This window comes from Vulpes vulpes, chromosome 2 (genome assembly GCF_048418805.1).
Source record: "Vulpes vulpes isolate BD-2025 chromosome 2, VulVul3, whole genome shotgun sequence".
NCBI lineage: Eukaryota > Metazoa > Chordata > Mammalia > Carnivora > Canidae > Vulpes > Vulpes vulpes.
In genome coordinates this window covers 49,017,884-49,031,837 of record NC_132781.1, presented here as the reverse complement: position 1 = coordinate 49,031,837, position 13,954 = coordinate 49,017,884, and the positions used below count along the sequence as shown (strand labels likewise).

At 61.9% G+C, this 13,954-nt stretch overlaps 1 protein-coding gene across 1 annotated transcript in view; it reads right to left on the bottom strand.

Annotated features, from left to right (window-relative positions):
* Positions 1 to 13,954, bottom strand: part of CCDC187 (coiled-coil domain containing 187) — a 51,621-nt gene that overhangs the window by 35,884 nt on the left and 1,783 nt on the right. The window contains exons 3-4 of the mRNA XM_072744786.1: positions 11,379 to 11,513; positions 5,289 to 5,367 (exon numbers count right to left, since the gene is read on the bottom strand). Coding sequence (XP_072600887.1) covers positions 5,289 to 5,367; positions 11,379 to 11,513 — 214 coding nt within the window. The remainder of the gene's footprint in view (positions 1 to 5,288; positions 5,368 to 11,378; positions 11,514 to 13,954) is intronic.

Here is a 13,954-nt window from a genome sequence, read left to right as displayed (position 1 = left end):
CTGATTCATTTCTCTGAGGCCGGCGGGCAGCATCCCTGTGACCAAGGTCAACATGGCCACAGGGCCAGGTGGAGGGAGAGCCCAGTGAGCCCACCTGCCCTGGGTCAGCTTGTGCTGTCACAGAGCAGCCTGCTGGCCTACAGCCTGGCATCCATGCCCCATCAGGCTGGGCTTGCCACCGCCTGCTCCAGGGCTGGCCTCCGCCCGTCCCCTGGCCCACAAAGGAAACCCTCAGGATGGTGGGGGAAACTGGGCTGGCATGGTGTGCTGCCAGGCCCCGGGCTGGATGCAGCCTGGGGGGCCTTCCTAACTAGCTGCCCTTCAGCAGGGTGGGAGAGAATGCTGGGTGGCCTGTGACAGCATAATAACCCTTGTCACTCAGCGACAGAGCTCCTGCCGGGGCCATGGGCAGGCGCACGCCTCCTCCCAGGGCACTGGAGCCAGTAGCTGTGTGTGGGTGGTGAGCACACTGACCAGGACTAGGGGCCCTGGCGCAGGAGCCAAGAGCCAGGAGCCAGACCGAGACACGGCCCCAGCAGCCAGATGAGAGGCTCCATGCTCCAGCCTGACACTGCCCAGGAACCACTGCCCAGGCCACTACCCCTGGCTTCTCAGGGTTGGTCAGAGAAGCAGGCCGTGGCTGCTCAGCTCTCCCTGCTGCATGCTCGGGACACCATGTTGCCCATAGACGTAGTAGCTGACAATGCCTGAGCCCCAGGAGCCCCAGGCCTGCTTCCTTGGCCCTGCAGTTCCAGGAGAGCACCCCAGGCTGTCCCACCTGCAGTGGGCCTCCCGTTGCCTTCTCACCGACCCTGGCTGGGCAGTGTGGGCTGGGTAGGACATGCACTGCGAAGTCAGCTGGCTCTGAGCTTGGCATGGTCCTCTGAGGAGGAGAGCTGGTTCAAATCCCCACTCTGCCCCTAGCCGGCTGAGTAACCTTGGGTGACTGGAGACCCCACCCTGCCCCTGCCTCTGGGTATTGTGAGCTTCTGGTGAGTTCATTTCAGCAGGAGGGCACTAAGTGCGGCCCACGTTCATGGGCAGTGGGACGGCCAAACTGGACATGGACACTTAGTTTTCCGGATGCCCCAAAGAGAGGGGGTCTGCAACCAAAGACCTCCTCATTTCAGGCAGGATGGAGAGCCTCCTTGAAGCTTCTTCTAAGAGCCTGTCCTGGAAAGCCAGGGGTGCCTGTAGAAGGCTGCCACCAGACATGGCACGAGGCAGGGCTCTGAGCCCCACAGGGCCCTGGTCACAGTGGCCACGGCCCTAAGTTCAGTCACCAGCAGGAGAGAGGAGCCACTGCAGGGTCAGGCCCACCTGGAAGGTGAGGTGCTCCCTCTTCTAATCCACCCAGCCTCTCCTGTAGTGGGGACATGGGTGCCTCAGGCCACGGAGCCAGCAGGACCCCAAGTCCAGCCTTGGGCTCCAGGGCCCTTGGCCACACCAGGGAGCCTGGACTGATGACCTGCCTCTGCAGCTCGGTCCCCCTGCTGGTGACTCCAAGGCCACCACTCTGCTCAGCTTGGTCCGTCTGGCTGGGAGTCCCCCCTGCCCTGGCCTGCTTGCTCCACGGTGAGCCCAAATCGAAGCAGGTCCCGCCCCTGGCTCTCTTTACAATGTCTGCGTGTTAGGGAGGGGTTGGTGTCACAGAGGGCTGACCCGGGGTGGCACAGGGGGCCCCAGGAATTTGGGAGAGTGGCAAGGCACACGCATGTTCCTGGGACATGTGGGGGATACATGGGGCCTGCACACAGCCTCTGCTCCACAGGTCCTGGGGGACAGCTCCAGGCAGGGGGTGACCACGGTGTCCCCCACACCACCTTTAGAGGCTGGACAACCAAGGAGACTCCCAGAGGCAGCTCAGCCTCCTCTCGCTCACACAGAGCCCCTCCACGCGGGAGCAGAAGCCCCCCAGCCTCACCGAAGGACCCCAGTGTCACTGTGGCCCCAGGACCTTTCTTGAAGAGCCCCCCTCATCAGCTGAGGTCCTAGGGGGTGCTCTCCCCAGCAACCTCCTGACTTTCTGGCCCTGCTCTCTAAAGGGCAGAGGAAGAGGGTCATTCTGAGCAGCATTGGTGGGAACCAAGTGCCCCTCTCTCCTGGAAGACGGCCTGGTGGCCCCTGCTTTGCAGGAGCAGAAAAACTGTGTACAAAGCCGTGGCCGTCTGCAGCCGACCCATAAAAGCAATATCATGAAACCAGTGCATGTGACATTGTGAAAAACCCCAGCATCACGCCGCCCTCCCTCTCCTCCTGCCCTGCCAGGCACTGCCCTTTTCCGGGGGCCTGTTTCACCCCACTGGGGGGCCAGAGCGGCTCTGAATCAGGAGACATGCTAGCCTGCCCGGGTCTCTCCCTGCCCAGGACCAACTCTCCATGGATGCTTGGCCTGCAACTGCCCACTAGGCCCCAGTTCCCCAGCACCTGCTGAGGCGACCACATCTCTGTGAGCTGGGCCACGGCCAGGCCCCAGCAGCTCTGCTAACCCCATTCAGACCCCAGGGCTCCCCTGGCTGTAGCCCGCACTCCCATCCTCATCACCGCCTGCCTCTTCCCTGGCTCACTACCTATCAATGCCACCCCGCTGTACCCTGGTCCCCATTCCTCTGCCTTGCCCGCGGTGGGGGAGGGGGACTGAGGGGCAGGGGAGCACCCTGTAAGAGCCCCTAACACGGCAGCACCCAATGTGATTTTATGTCCCTGCCCACAGCGCTATGGGAGAAGCTGGCTCCATGTTCAGGGTCCCGGGGTCAGAAGCAGCAGGGTTGGGAAGACCACAGCGGGGGGTGGGGGGTTCTTCTTGGCCTAAGGCTTCGTGTGAAGAGCAGAGCTCCTGCATGTCCCCTCAGCTGGCACTCACACACGTGGTGAGGAATCTAGCCCCTTGGTGTACCAGGTGCCCACTGCTGACCTCAGACAAGTCATTTGCTCATCAGTAAAGTAGGCAAAGCACTAGCAGTCCCCACTTGAGGTGTTTTTTTTTGAGGGTCAGGAGGCACAGGAACCACAAATGCTCACCTGGGGCAGGGCACAGGCAAAGAAAGGAAAGCCAGTGCTCCTCTGCCTCACTTGGGCCCCCTTGAGCCTGGACCACCACCCAGGCCCCCACCCACTGCCCCCATCCATGAGACGCCTGCACAGTGCAGCCAGGAAGTGACAGCTCAGCGGGCTTCTGGCCCTTGCCCCAAGGGCAGGGGGAGGCCGGGTGTGCCTACCCGCAGCTCCCACAGCCCACTGCTCTGTGCCCACCCTGCTACTGTCCCGGCCCAGGCACCTGCCAGGCTGCGCTGGGTGGAGGGTGGGGTGGGCGGAACGGGGTGGGGCTCCTCTGGGAGCCAGCAGCAGCTTCTCACCGGCTCGTCCCCAGGGAAGCGAGCCCTAAGCAGACCTGAGCAGGCTTAAGGGACAGTCAGCAGATCGTGAAGGAGAAAGGCCCACCATGCCCATAGGCCCTGGGCCCCAGGGTTTGAGATCAGAGACGTGGCCAGCCACCATAGCTGGCACAGGACTGGCTGTGGATGTGACACCCTCTAGCCACCCGCTCAGATACACCCAGTCAGAGTCTGCAGCTGCACACGACCTGGTCCCAAACCCCCGAGCAGCAGGGGCCTGGAGAGGTGGGGTGTAGGGACTTGGAGGTGCAAAAGAAAGCGCTTCAGAGGCTGACTCAGGCTGGACCACATCTGGGGAAATGACATGCAATTGACAAGCATCTGGCATACAAGGCCCCGCCGCACAAAAGCACACATCTCCCCTGTTAGAGACCGCACACAGACACACACACATGCATGCACGCGCATGCACACTGCCCAGGTCTGCAGAGTGGGGCGAGCAGGGCAGGCCAGCCTGGGCTGCTGAGGGCCTTGTGAGGGGGTCTGGCCAGGGCGGTGCCCCCAGCCTCTACCACCCACTTTGCTGCAACACCCACAGTGTCTCCACCAGCTGCTCCCCAGAGCTGATGAGCTCCTTGCAGCTGGTGAGGCCCCCAGGGTGGCAGATGTGAGGGCGGGGACGAGGTGACACAAGGCCAGTGATTTGGGAAGACAGTTGGTTGTTGGGAGGAGGGCGCCACCGGTGAGGGCAGCTGGAAGCACCGGTGGGCGAGGCGGGGCAGAGATAAATGGCCAGGCCTCCAGCGGTGGGCTCTGTGGGTGGAGGTGGCTGCGGGCGCAAATGAAATGAAATGAAGCCGCACCTTCACGGCTTCTCAGCTCCACAAACCACCCCAGATACATGGCCAAGACCCGTGGTGCCACAGCCCATGAAACCTGCCACCCAGGGGACCCCAGGGCCACCATCCACTCTTGCCAAGGACTCATGGCCACGCCCACGGAGCCAGCAGGGAGCTCTGCCCTCCCCCAGGCCTGCCACCTCCTCATCCCCACCCCTCCCTGCCCTGAACGACTACCCAACTACCCCGCAAACCTGCTCGGCCTCCTCCAAGGCCAGTCAGTCATGGAGCCGGCCACCACTGGGGCACCCTGCGCCCAGCCCTGCACCCAGCCCAGTGCATTCCCCAGGTGACCTGGGGCTCCTCCCCACAGCCTGAGAGGAAGGCATTGTAACCTTGCCCACAGTCACACAACACAGAGCAGAGACTTGCCCTTGGAGCCACCTCCTCCAAACCGGGAGCACCAGGGCAGGCCGGCAGACACAGACATGCCCAGAGGCCAAAAGCATCTTCATACAGCTCAAAACAGTCAACTGGGGGCCACGGCTTTGTGGGGCGCGGCAGGGGTCTCCTTCCACCTGCTGCCTCCACCTGTAGCTCATACGCCTTGATGGGAGCCTTCCAGCAGGACAGGACAGCCTGAGGGGCCTGTTGCCTGAGGAGTTGGCTGGATCCCGGCTGAGCGGCCTCATGGTCAGATCACGGCCTTGCCAGGTGGGACCAGTGCAGAACCGCCCATCAGCCCCATTCAGGAGCTAGGAGGGTATTTACCCCCATTGTCCACATGGGGAAACTGAGGGACAGTTCATAGATGAGAATCTAGTACTGACACCAGAGCCCAGAGGCAGGGCAGCCCAATGGGTGCGGCTCGCGGGCATCATACTCCCAGGGGCAGCCTGGCTTTGCCCTGAGACTCCCCCAAGCCCTCAGAGGGACCCCCAGACAGGAAGACCCCTCCTCAGGAAAGCAGGACAGAAGAAGGATGGCTACTACATCCATGGAAGAAGGAGAGGTGAACATGCTTCCCACCCTGCCTGTGCCCCCACAGAGCCCTCTCCCCAGGGCCAGGGGCAGGCCAGGTGGGGCTCAGGTAGGCCCCCCCCAGGGTACTCACCAGCTGAAGGCCACAGGCTTCGCTGTCTGTGGGAGGGCGCCGGGCAGCAGCCGCTGGCCAAATACAGGCACTCGGGCACCTGCACCCCCAGGTGTGCAGAAGGTAGGGCAGGAGGCTGACAGGCCCGCCCTGATGTTGCCAGAGAAACCCAGGCGTCCATCAGTATAGGCTCCTCCTCCAGGCCAGCTTCCTGGAGTCCATGGGGACCGAGACTCACAGGCACAACCAGCCCACTTGGGCAGGGGACACACATCTGGGGCACACTCATCCCCCCGGGCCCCATGACAGGAGGCAGGAAGGGGGCTCCCTAGTGTGGTCCAGGACCACTCCCTCTCAGCCCTCCACCCCTACTTTCTCTCTGCCCCCCGGGACCCTCCAGCAACCACCGGCAGCGCAGCCTGGCAGCTAGAGCCCCCTGGCCCCTCTAGACACAATATTGGGAGGCACCTGAAACAATCCACAGCTTGGAGACAATGGGGAGCAGCCCATAGGGGGAAATGGGAGGAGGCAGGGCAGCAGGGCAGCTGGGAAGTCCAGCGACCAAACTCAAAATCTGAAAGTCTCCTGCCTCCTTGGAGTCAGAGTGGGACCCTTGGCAGTGGAGGTTCAGGAGGGTCTTGGGGGCCCCCGGCAGCACCTGGATACTCACATGGGTCCTTGGGGTCTTGTCTGTGGCTAAGATCTGTGGCCTCACGCACAGTCCTTATCTGAGGTTTTCAACTACGGGTCCTGGTCAATGTGTCTCGGAGGCTGTGCTACGCACACCACCTGCCCAGCTCCAAACTCACACCTGCAGGGGCCGGGGGAGCCTGGGAGTCCTGGGAGCAGGCAGCCCGCCCAATGCAGGTCAGCGTCCTCCCCGGTGCAGCCCAGGTCAGCTATGGGGGTGATGCCAGCAGGTGGTGCCCTCTCTGTTATGGCCAGGGGAGCTGCCCCCACACTCCTTGTGTCCCTACACCACCTTACCCCAGGAGGTAGGTCTTTCCCTCCCAAAAAAACTCTACTAGAGTCTCTCTTTTTTGTTTATTTTTATTTTTTAAAAGATTTTATTTATTTATTCATGAGAGACACAGAGACAGAGGCAGAGACATAGGCTCCCTGCAGGGAGCCCAATGTGGGACTCGATCCCAGGAATCTGGGATCACCCCCTGAGCCAAAGGCAAAGGTCTCTTCCAGAAGATTCCTCTTGGAGTTCAGGAAATTTGGGTTTGAGGTCAGAGAACCTCGGAGCTCAGGGTTACACCTGCCCTCCCCAGAAGTGGTATGGGGGCAGCAGCTCCTCAGCCCTGGGGCATTGCTTGGCACAGATCCAGGCATCCGGCAAGGCGACCTTGGCCCAGAGCTGGGACTGCCCAGCAAGACCACACTGGAGGCAGCTGCACCCTGAGGCCAGAGGGTCAAGAGGGTGGAGACCCCGCAGCCAGCAGCCTGGTGTGGAGCTGGGTGCGCTGGCAGGGCCCTTCCGCCTAGAGATATCTGGCACCCAGAGGCGGGTGGATTCAGGGGTGTCAGTTCTGGTACAGATGGGTTGACCCTGTCCACTAATGTCAGAGAAACAGAGGAAGTCCATGTGGCCTGAGGTTTGTCACATGACCCAAGCGAAGACACAACCCTGTTCAAAAGGAAGTCCTAGGGAACAGCTGGGACCCAAGACCGATACCTGGCCTGGCACTCAGCATAGTGTGGCAAACAGCAAGCACGAGCTGAGTCTGCACCCCCCCAACCCCGCCCGGGCACAAGGCCACGGCTCCACAAGGCCTGCAGAGGACGGAACATCAGAAGCCCACACAGACAGAATCATGCTTGAGCCAGTGGCCGGGGCCCTGTGGGCCCTCCACTGCCCTCACACTGGGCCACAGAGGGGAGCTGGTATGCCAGGCCAGCTGGGGGGAGGGCGCCCTGAGCTGGGCCACCGGGTAGCTGGTGGTCAGACAGCAGCAGGCACAAACAGCAGGTCACTCTCCTTCCGGGATGCGACAGGGCTGGAGGCTGTGGAGATAGGACAGCCCCCCAGGGGAAGAGCTTTGCACCTGGTCCCCCTTTGTGTGAAAGAGAGATGGTGGAAGGGCAGTGGCAAGCGCCCCATGCCCCTCGCGGGTTAGGGACCTAAAAAGGGAAGGAGGTCTGGGTATGGGCCCACAGGGTGGGTGCGGGGCATGAAGGTCTCCCCTGCCCTCAATTTCCTGCCTACCAGTGAGGACCCACTCAGAAGCCACATGAAGCCACTCAGGCATAGCAGCGCCCACCAGCTGGGGTCACGGGCTGCCTCAGCGCTGGCCTGATGGGCAGAGATGGAGGCCACCTGTGAGCTCTCAGGGACCAAGGTCAGTTCGGCTCACACAGTGCTGAGCCTCCTGCTTCAGAAGGGCAGAACTTCCTCCTCACAGAAGTGTGTTCAGGGCATGGGCTGGCCCGTACTGCCCGCGGGGTCGCCCTGGGGTGACAGGACCTCTGACCCTGCCATATGGGACCCCCCCTACAACATTGCATCAGACTAGGGACCCGCTTTCTTCAGAGCAGGTGGGGGGTGGCCCTGTCCACAGGTGCCCTGGCGGCACTCAGTCCAGCTAGGCTGCCACCTCCAGGGAGGGCACAGCCGCAGGTGTGAGCCGGGCGGGACCCCGCGAGAAGAGGGTTCTTCGCTCAGGAGCTCCTCATGGGGCTGCGTCCCCAGTGGGAAGAACTGTTGGGTCTGGGGACCAAGGGCTGGAAGCAGGGTCTCACCACTCACCCAGACCCCCACGGGCCTGGCTACCTGGCAGCACTGCTTCTCCCCTACAACCTGACAAGCACTGGTCCCTGATGCGTCATGCACCCCCAACTCTGCTTTGGCCTCTCCTTCTGGGGAACCAGCCCTGCAACAAGTGGGGCCAAGATCAAACTGGTCAGTCTGAGGGACAGGTGGTCTGTGGACTCGAAACCTTTGGGGCTGGCCAGACCCTGAGAAGACCCCTCCATTCTTCTGCTTGGGGGTGGAGGTGGAAGGAGCCAGCCCCGTGAGCACCCCACTCCCTGGCTTCCTGCCTCTGTCAGGCAGGGGGCCCTCATGCAGACCTCCTGCTCTGGGGGCACCTCAGAGTCCAGCACCCGCTCTCTGATGCACCCGAGGGTGGCCCCCTCTCCCATCTGCTGCATCTTTATGAGCTCACGACTCCACAGAGAAGCTTGTTACTGTCCTAACAGTCCTTCCAAGGGGATCAAAAGTAAATGCAGGGCAGCCCCGGTGGCGCAGCGGTTTGGCGCCGCCTGCAGCCTGGGGTGTGATCCTGGAGACCTGGGATCAAGTCCCACATCGGGCTCCCTGCATGGAGACTGCTTCTCCCTCTGCCTGTGTCTCTGCCCCTCTCTCTGTGTCTATGAATAAATAAATAAAAAATCTTTTTTTTTTTTAAAGTAAATGCACGTCGTGGGTTTGACTCCAGTGAGTCGTTTCCCTAATTTCCCAATCAGCCTGGCTCTGAGCTCTGACCAGTCCTGCAGGGAGAGGAAGCCTGGGGTCCTGTGTCCAGGGAGGGAGGCTGAGGACCTGTCTCTTCCTCTTTCCTGCTGCCTCCCTTATTGGCTGTTCTGGGCCAGATGCTCAGACGCTCTTTGGGGAAATGTCTGTGCTCCCACCTGGGGAGGTTTGTGATTTGAAGGACCAGGGTGATAGGATTCCAGATGTTTGGGGACTGGGGATTCCCGAGGGCCTCACGTGGATGCCCCAGGTGGAGGAGGGCATGCAGGATCCTGGCGCCCAGCATCTCCAGCATCCGCCCCCACCCCCCACCCCACTGGAGGATTTGGAAATAAGGGGAAGGACCCGCTGTCCTCTTCCTGGGGCACCTGGAAAGAATCAAGCTGTGAAAACAGCCCGGCCCTGAGGCTACAGGGGGCTGGAGAGAAGGTGGCCTGGCTGAGCTCTGGCAGAGCCAGTGGGAGGAGGGCCCCTCCCCCCTACCCCCCCCCCAGGATGCAGGGTTTCCATGGCAACCACAGCTGCCTAGGCTGGGAACCGCTGGGCGGAGGCTCAGGGAACAGACCCCTTGTGCAAGGGTGAGGGTGGGTGGGGACCAGGAGGAGGTGTGGTTCCCCTCCCCTGCTCTCCCTGGGCTTCCTCGCCACTGCTGGACACAGATGGACATTGCAGGGGGACCCCTCTCGGTGGCCTTCCCGGTGGCCTGCGGCAAGTCCAGGCATAGGTGTTGCTGGCACAGGCAGGGGTGCTTGGTGCTTCTTGAGACGACCTGCGGCCATGGCCGGGTCCAACTGTCCCCTGGAGAGCTGGCCGCCTCCAGGCTCTGCCCCAAGGCCCAGGTCCTCCACAGCTTCCCAGCACTGCGTCCTTGTGTCAGGCGAACTGGGCACAGCATCCTGCCCTCTGCCTCCCCTGAGCACCCCCTTACTGAGTAGTGGCCATGGGTCCTCTGTGTGCCCCTCTGCCGCCTCAGCTCCAGGACTCGGCACTGGAGAGCACCCCTCTGGCCTGCCGGCTACCCGAGGCATGAGTACGGGTGACTGCTTGTGAGGGCAGAGAAAGGGCAGAAACCAAGGTCCTTCTTCCTCCACACCTGGCAGTAGGTGAGGCCTTCAGGGGGTTTGGCTCCCACGGAGGCAGGTGCGAGTGTGCATGGGGGGCTCCTGCAGGAGCAAGCAGGCCCCATGGGACCAGACTTCCTCTAGGCCCTGTGACCACACCCCAGCTGTGGCAGGTGGCACGCAGGTGGTGGGCACCCGGTGGTCAAGGCCAGGGCTGGGGGAATGAGGAAGAGGAGGGGAGGGGGCACCAAGGAAGCCCCTCTTCTGGGCCCAGGTCCCTGGGGATTCCTCTGGTTCTAGCTACCCTCCCAGGTTCCCAGCTAGCAGGCCAGCCCAGTCCCTCAGCCTGGTGGCCTCAGAGGCCCCCAAGCCCCCTCTGGTCCTGCTGCCAAATGGAGCACCTGTGCCAGAGACACAGGCAAACCCCGAGCCCACTGGCCCCACACACAAAGTCTGTGCCCGAGGAGGCAGGAGGGGGTCAGACCAGGGGTCAGGCCAGGGAGGTTGGAGGTCAGAGCAGGAGCAAGCTTCACGGCGACAGCCGTCCCTTGCAGACTGTGTGATGTGTCCTAGGCCCATGCCAAGAGCTTTGCAGGCAGGACTTTATCCTCCAGGCTCCATTTGAGAGAAGAGAGACTCCAGGTGGGGCTGGGGCCCCTGCTTATCAGTAGCTGAGCTAGGCCTGGGCCTGCTTCCTGGCTTGTCCCCTGCTCTGGTGGCCATATGGGCTGGGCCTGCAGTGTCCCAAGCCCCACACCATCCCTGCATTCTGAACAGCCAGGGTCCCCACGGAGAGAGGTTTTCTCACGGACCCATGAGTGTCTGTGTGGCGGCCCTGCTGAAGGAGTTGCAGGAAGGGATAGGGGCCCTACTGGCTTCCACGAGACAAAGGGGAAAAGGAGGGAGCAGCGGGGTGTCCACTGCGAGGGCCTGGTTGAGGAACCAGGTCAGGTCCAGGGATGAATGTCACACAGCCCCACCCCAGTCGTGTCTGCGCAAACCTTTCTGAGATGACTGGGTGGCGCTCACAAGATAATGTTACGTGACCACAAGGCCACAAATCTACGAGCCTTACGTGACTCGACTCACGTGACAACCGTTGTAAGTAAGCACAGGGGAGTGAGTGTAGCGTGGAAAATGGGTTCCCCAGAAGACACTGCCCGCCCCCCAGAGCTGTAAGCATGACCTGCTTTGGGGAGAAGGGTCTTTGCAGATGGCATTACATAAGGAACCCCAAGGGGAGACCGTTCTGAAGTCGGTGGTGCTGCATTGATGGCCAGTCGTTCCAGAGGAGAAGGGGACGGGCCTGCTGAGGTCAGAGCAGAGGTGGAGGGGCGCCCAGGGCCCTAGGCGCTGGTCAAGCAGAGGGGACACTCCCCTGGAGCCTCGGGAGGAAGGGTGGCCCACGATGTCTCGAGTGTTGCAGCCTGTTCAGAACTAGAGAGAACACGGTGCTCATTTAATCCTCCCCGTGTGTGGTCGCTCATTGGCCCAGTAGCCCCAGGAGATAAGCACAGACGACCTTGCCCCATCTCAGGGGGGTTTGGTGAGCACTTGCTGTACCTCACTCACTTCCTCCCACATTCACCACCCCGTGGCCACCTGGGATGAGCGCCAGAGAGTCAGGGAGCCTGCCAAGGTCGCAGGGCAGGAGGGTTGGGGGTGGACATGACACAGGCATGTCGGCGGCAGTCCTGGAATGGGGAGCTAAGGGCAGAGAACCCGAAAAAGGGGTTTGCCGTTGGTGGCTTCCTTGGATTTCTTTGGGGCAGGAAGTTGGCTTTCCTAATTCTGTACAATTTGGGCTCATGTGAAGACTCCCCCTCCCAGCACACACCACAGTGGGAACCCCAGACTCTCCCCTGCAAGTGTCAGCCTCCCTCTCTCGCTATCTCTCTGTCTCTGTGTGTCTGTGTCTCCCTATCTCTCTGCATCACCCATCTGCCAGGCCCATCGGGCGGGGTGGCAGGTGTGCAGACAGGCAGGGCAGGGTTTCTACCACGGAAGCTGAGGCTAAGCCCCCCCAGACCAACCTGCTGTGGTCCAGCCTCATGGGGCCCCAGGGGTGTGAGCAGGCTGCAGCCGCCAGTCAGGGAAACAGGAATGCTGGGTGGCCAGGTGTTGGGGATGATGTGGCTGGTGGCTGGCTTCCCTTGGACCTCCAGCTATTTCCTGAGCCCACGGTCTCCCAGGGAGGCACTCAGCCCCCGAGGGCGGGTGGGCAGACTGTTTCCTGCCAGCTCCCTGAGCCATGTGCTCGTGGATCCATTCACTTGCCCCGCAGACACCACTGTCCAAGGACTTTTGAGGCCCTGAGGAAATGGCTGTGGGGTGACCCATGGGGGCCTCACAGGCTATGGGGGGCCTCACCCTGCAAACTTACAGGAGAATAAGTTACTTCCCAGAGTAATGAGGTTATTCAGGATGCAGTAAACCTGAGTGATCTTACTTAAGAAGGTTCATGCACTCACGGTTCCTCTCTCTTTCTCTCTCTCCCTCCCGTCCTGTCCACCTTTTCCCTACTCAGTTGGGGGTGCATGGCACAGGTTGGCCAGGAATCTTCAAGTCCGCTTTGGGCTTGGCTGCTGTGCTGGTGGCTCTGGTAGTGCTCCCAGCCCCCACCGGGCCCTGCAGGAGCAGCCCCGCTGGAGAGGTGAGAGTCCGGGGGGGGGGGGGGGGGGGGGGGGGGAGGGAGGGAGGGAGGCCACAGGCCAGGAGCTGCCATGCTGGCCAAGGGGACACCCCAGTCTACCCCCAGCCTCAGTACATGCCTGGGTGGGCCTTAGAAGTTGCATGCCCTGCTGGAGCTCATGGGCCCATCTTTTGTCCCTAGGATCTCTCCAGGCAGCCTGGCTGCCACCTCCTGCTGGACTGGCCTTCATCCTGGGCCCAGGGGACCTTGAGAGTCCACCACATCTCCCCATTTCCAGAGGCTCAAGAGAACCCTGCAACTGTCCCCTGTCTCTCCTGCCAGGCCTGTCCAGGGGATAGATCAAGAGAGGAGTGAGTCAGGAAACCAGGGTGACATCAGCTCCCTGGCAGCCCAGTCTGGAGACCTGGGACACCAGGGCTCTCCATCTGTTCACCTTACAACAGGATGGGCGTGCCGATGAGGCTGGATGCCAGGGAAGGCTGAGTAGGGAAGGGCAGGCATGTGGCAGGTGCCTTCAGGTAGAGGTGACACCGTTGACTTCCTACAGGGCTCTGGGCGTGCTGGCACTAAACCCTGGTCCTCCGAAAGCAGCGTGTCGGACCTCCAGAGGTGGTGCTTCCTGGATCCGGCCCAGCACCATTGTCTGTGTCTACGTGTCGCATTCCTTCCAAGGATGTATCTGGTCTGGAAATTGCTTTTCTTCCCTCTAAGGCTCCTCTGGGAATGAGGCCCATTAGGGATGGATGGAGGGGGCGTGCTTGCGGCCTCCCATGGGAGCCCTCTGTCGGCTGGTGCACCAATGTCCCAAGTGGGGAGGCAGTTAGTTACATGGCAGAATGTAAAGAGGTGCTTCCACCCTCCTGCCCCCGGGGAGGCTGGGAGGAGGGAGAAGCAGCTGGGGAGGGAGAGCAGAGTGAATGGAGGAAAGCCGGGTGCAGCGCCAGTAGGCCGCAGTGGTGATGGAAGGCTGGTACCCTCCAGGAGCTCCTCCTGGCCCAGACTGTCACCCAGGAGCCCCCTGCTCTCCGAGGACCAGGGATGTGCTCGTTCTCACAGGTGGGGGCTGTGTGGGCAATGTACGTTGGGCCTGTCACCTGGTGCCAGTCCTCATCACGCTCCACCTTCCTGCATGGGTTCTCTGGGCAGGAGGGAGTCGAGTCTCCATGACACATCTCCATCAGTGCAGGTGCTGTGCCGATCCAGCCAGGACCCAGGACCACCAGCAGGGCCCAGTGGGGACCAGGCACAATGCACAGGCAGACTGGCCCCCCGCTGGCACTCCCCGAGTTCTTACTGTGTACCAGGAACGGTGACCAGCACTATCCAGACCCCAAGAGCCTTCAGGGTCCCTGTGGGATGGAGTCACTGAACCCTATCCACGGGAGGCAGAACCAAGGCTCAGAGAGGGAGAGCAGCTTGCAGCAGGTCACCCGGTGCCAGGGGCAGGGGTGGCCCCTGTCCCGCCTGGCCTGGCAGCCTGAGCCGTTGGCCCGCT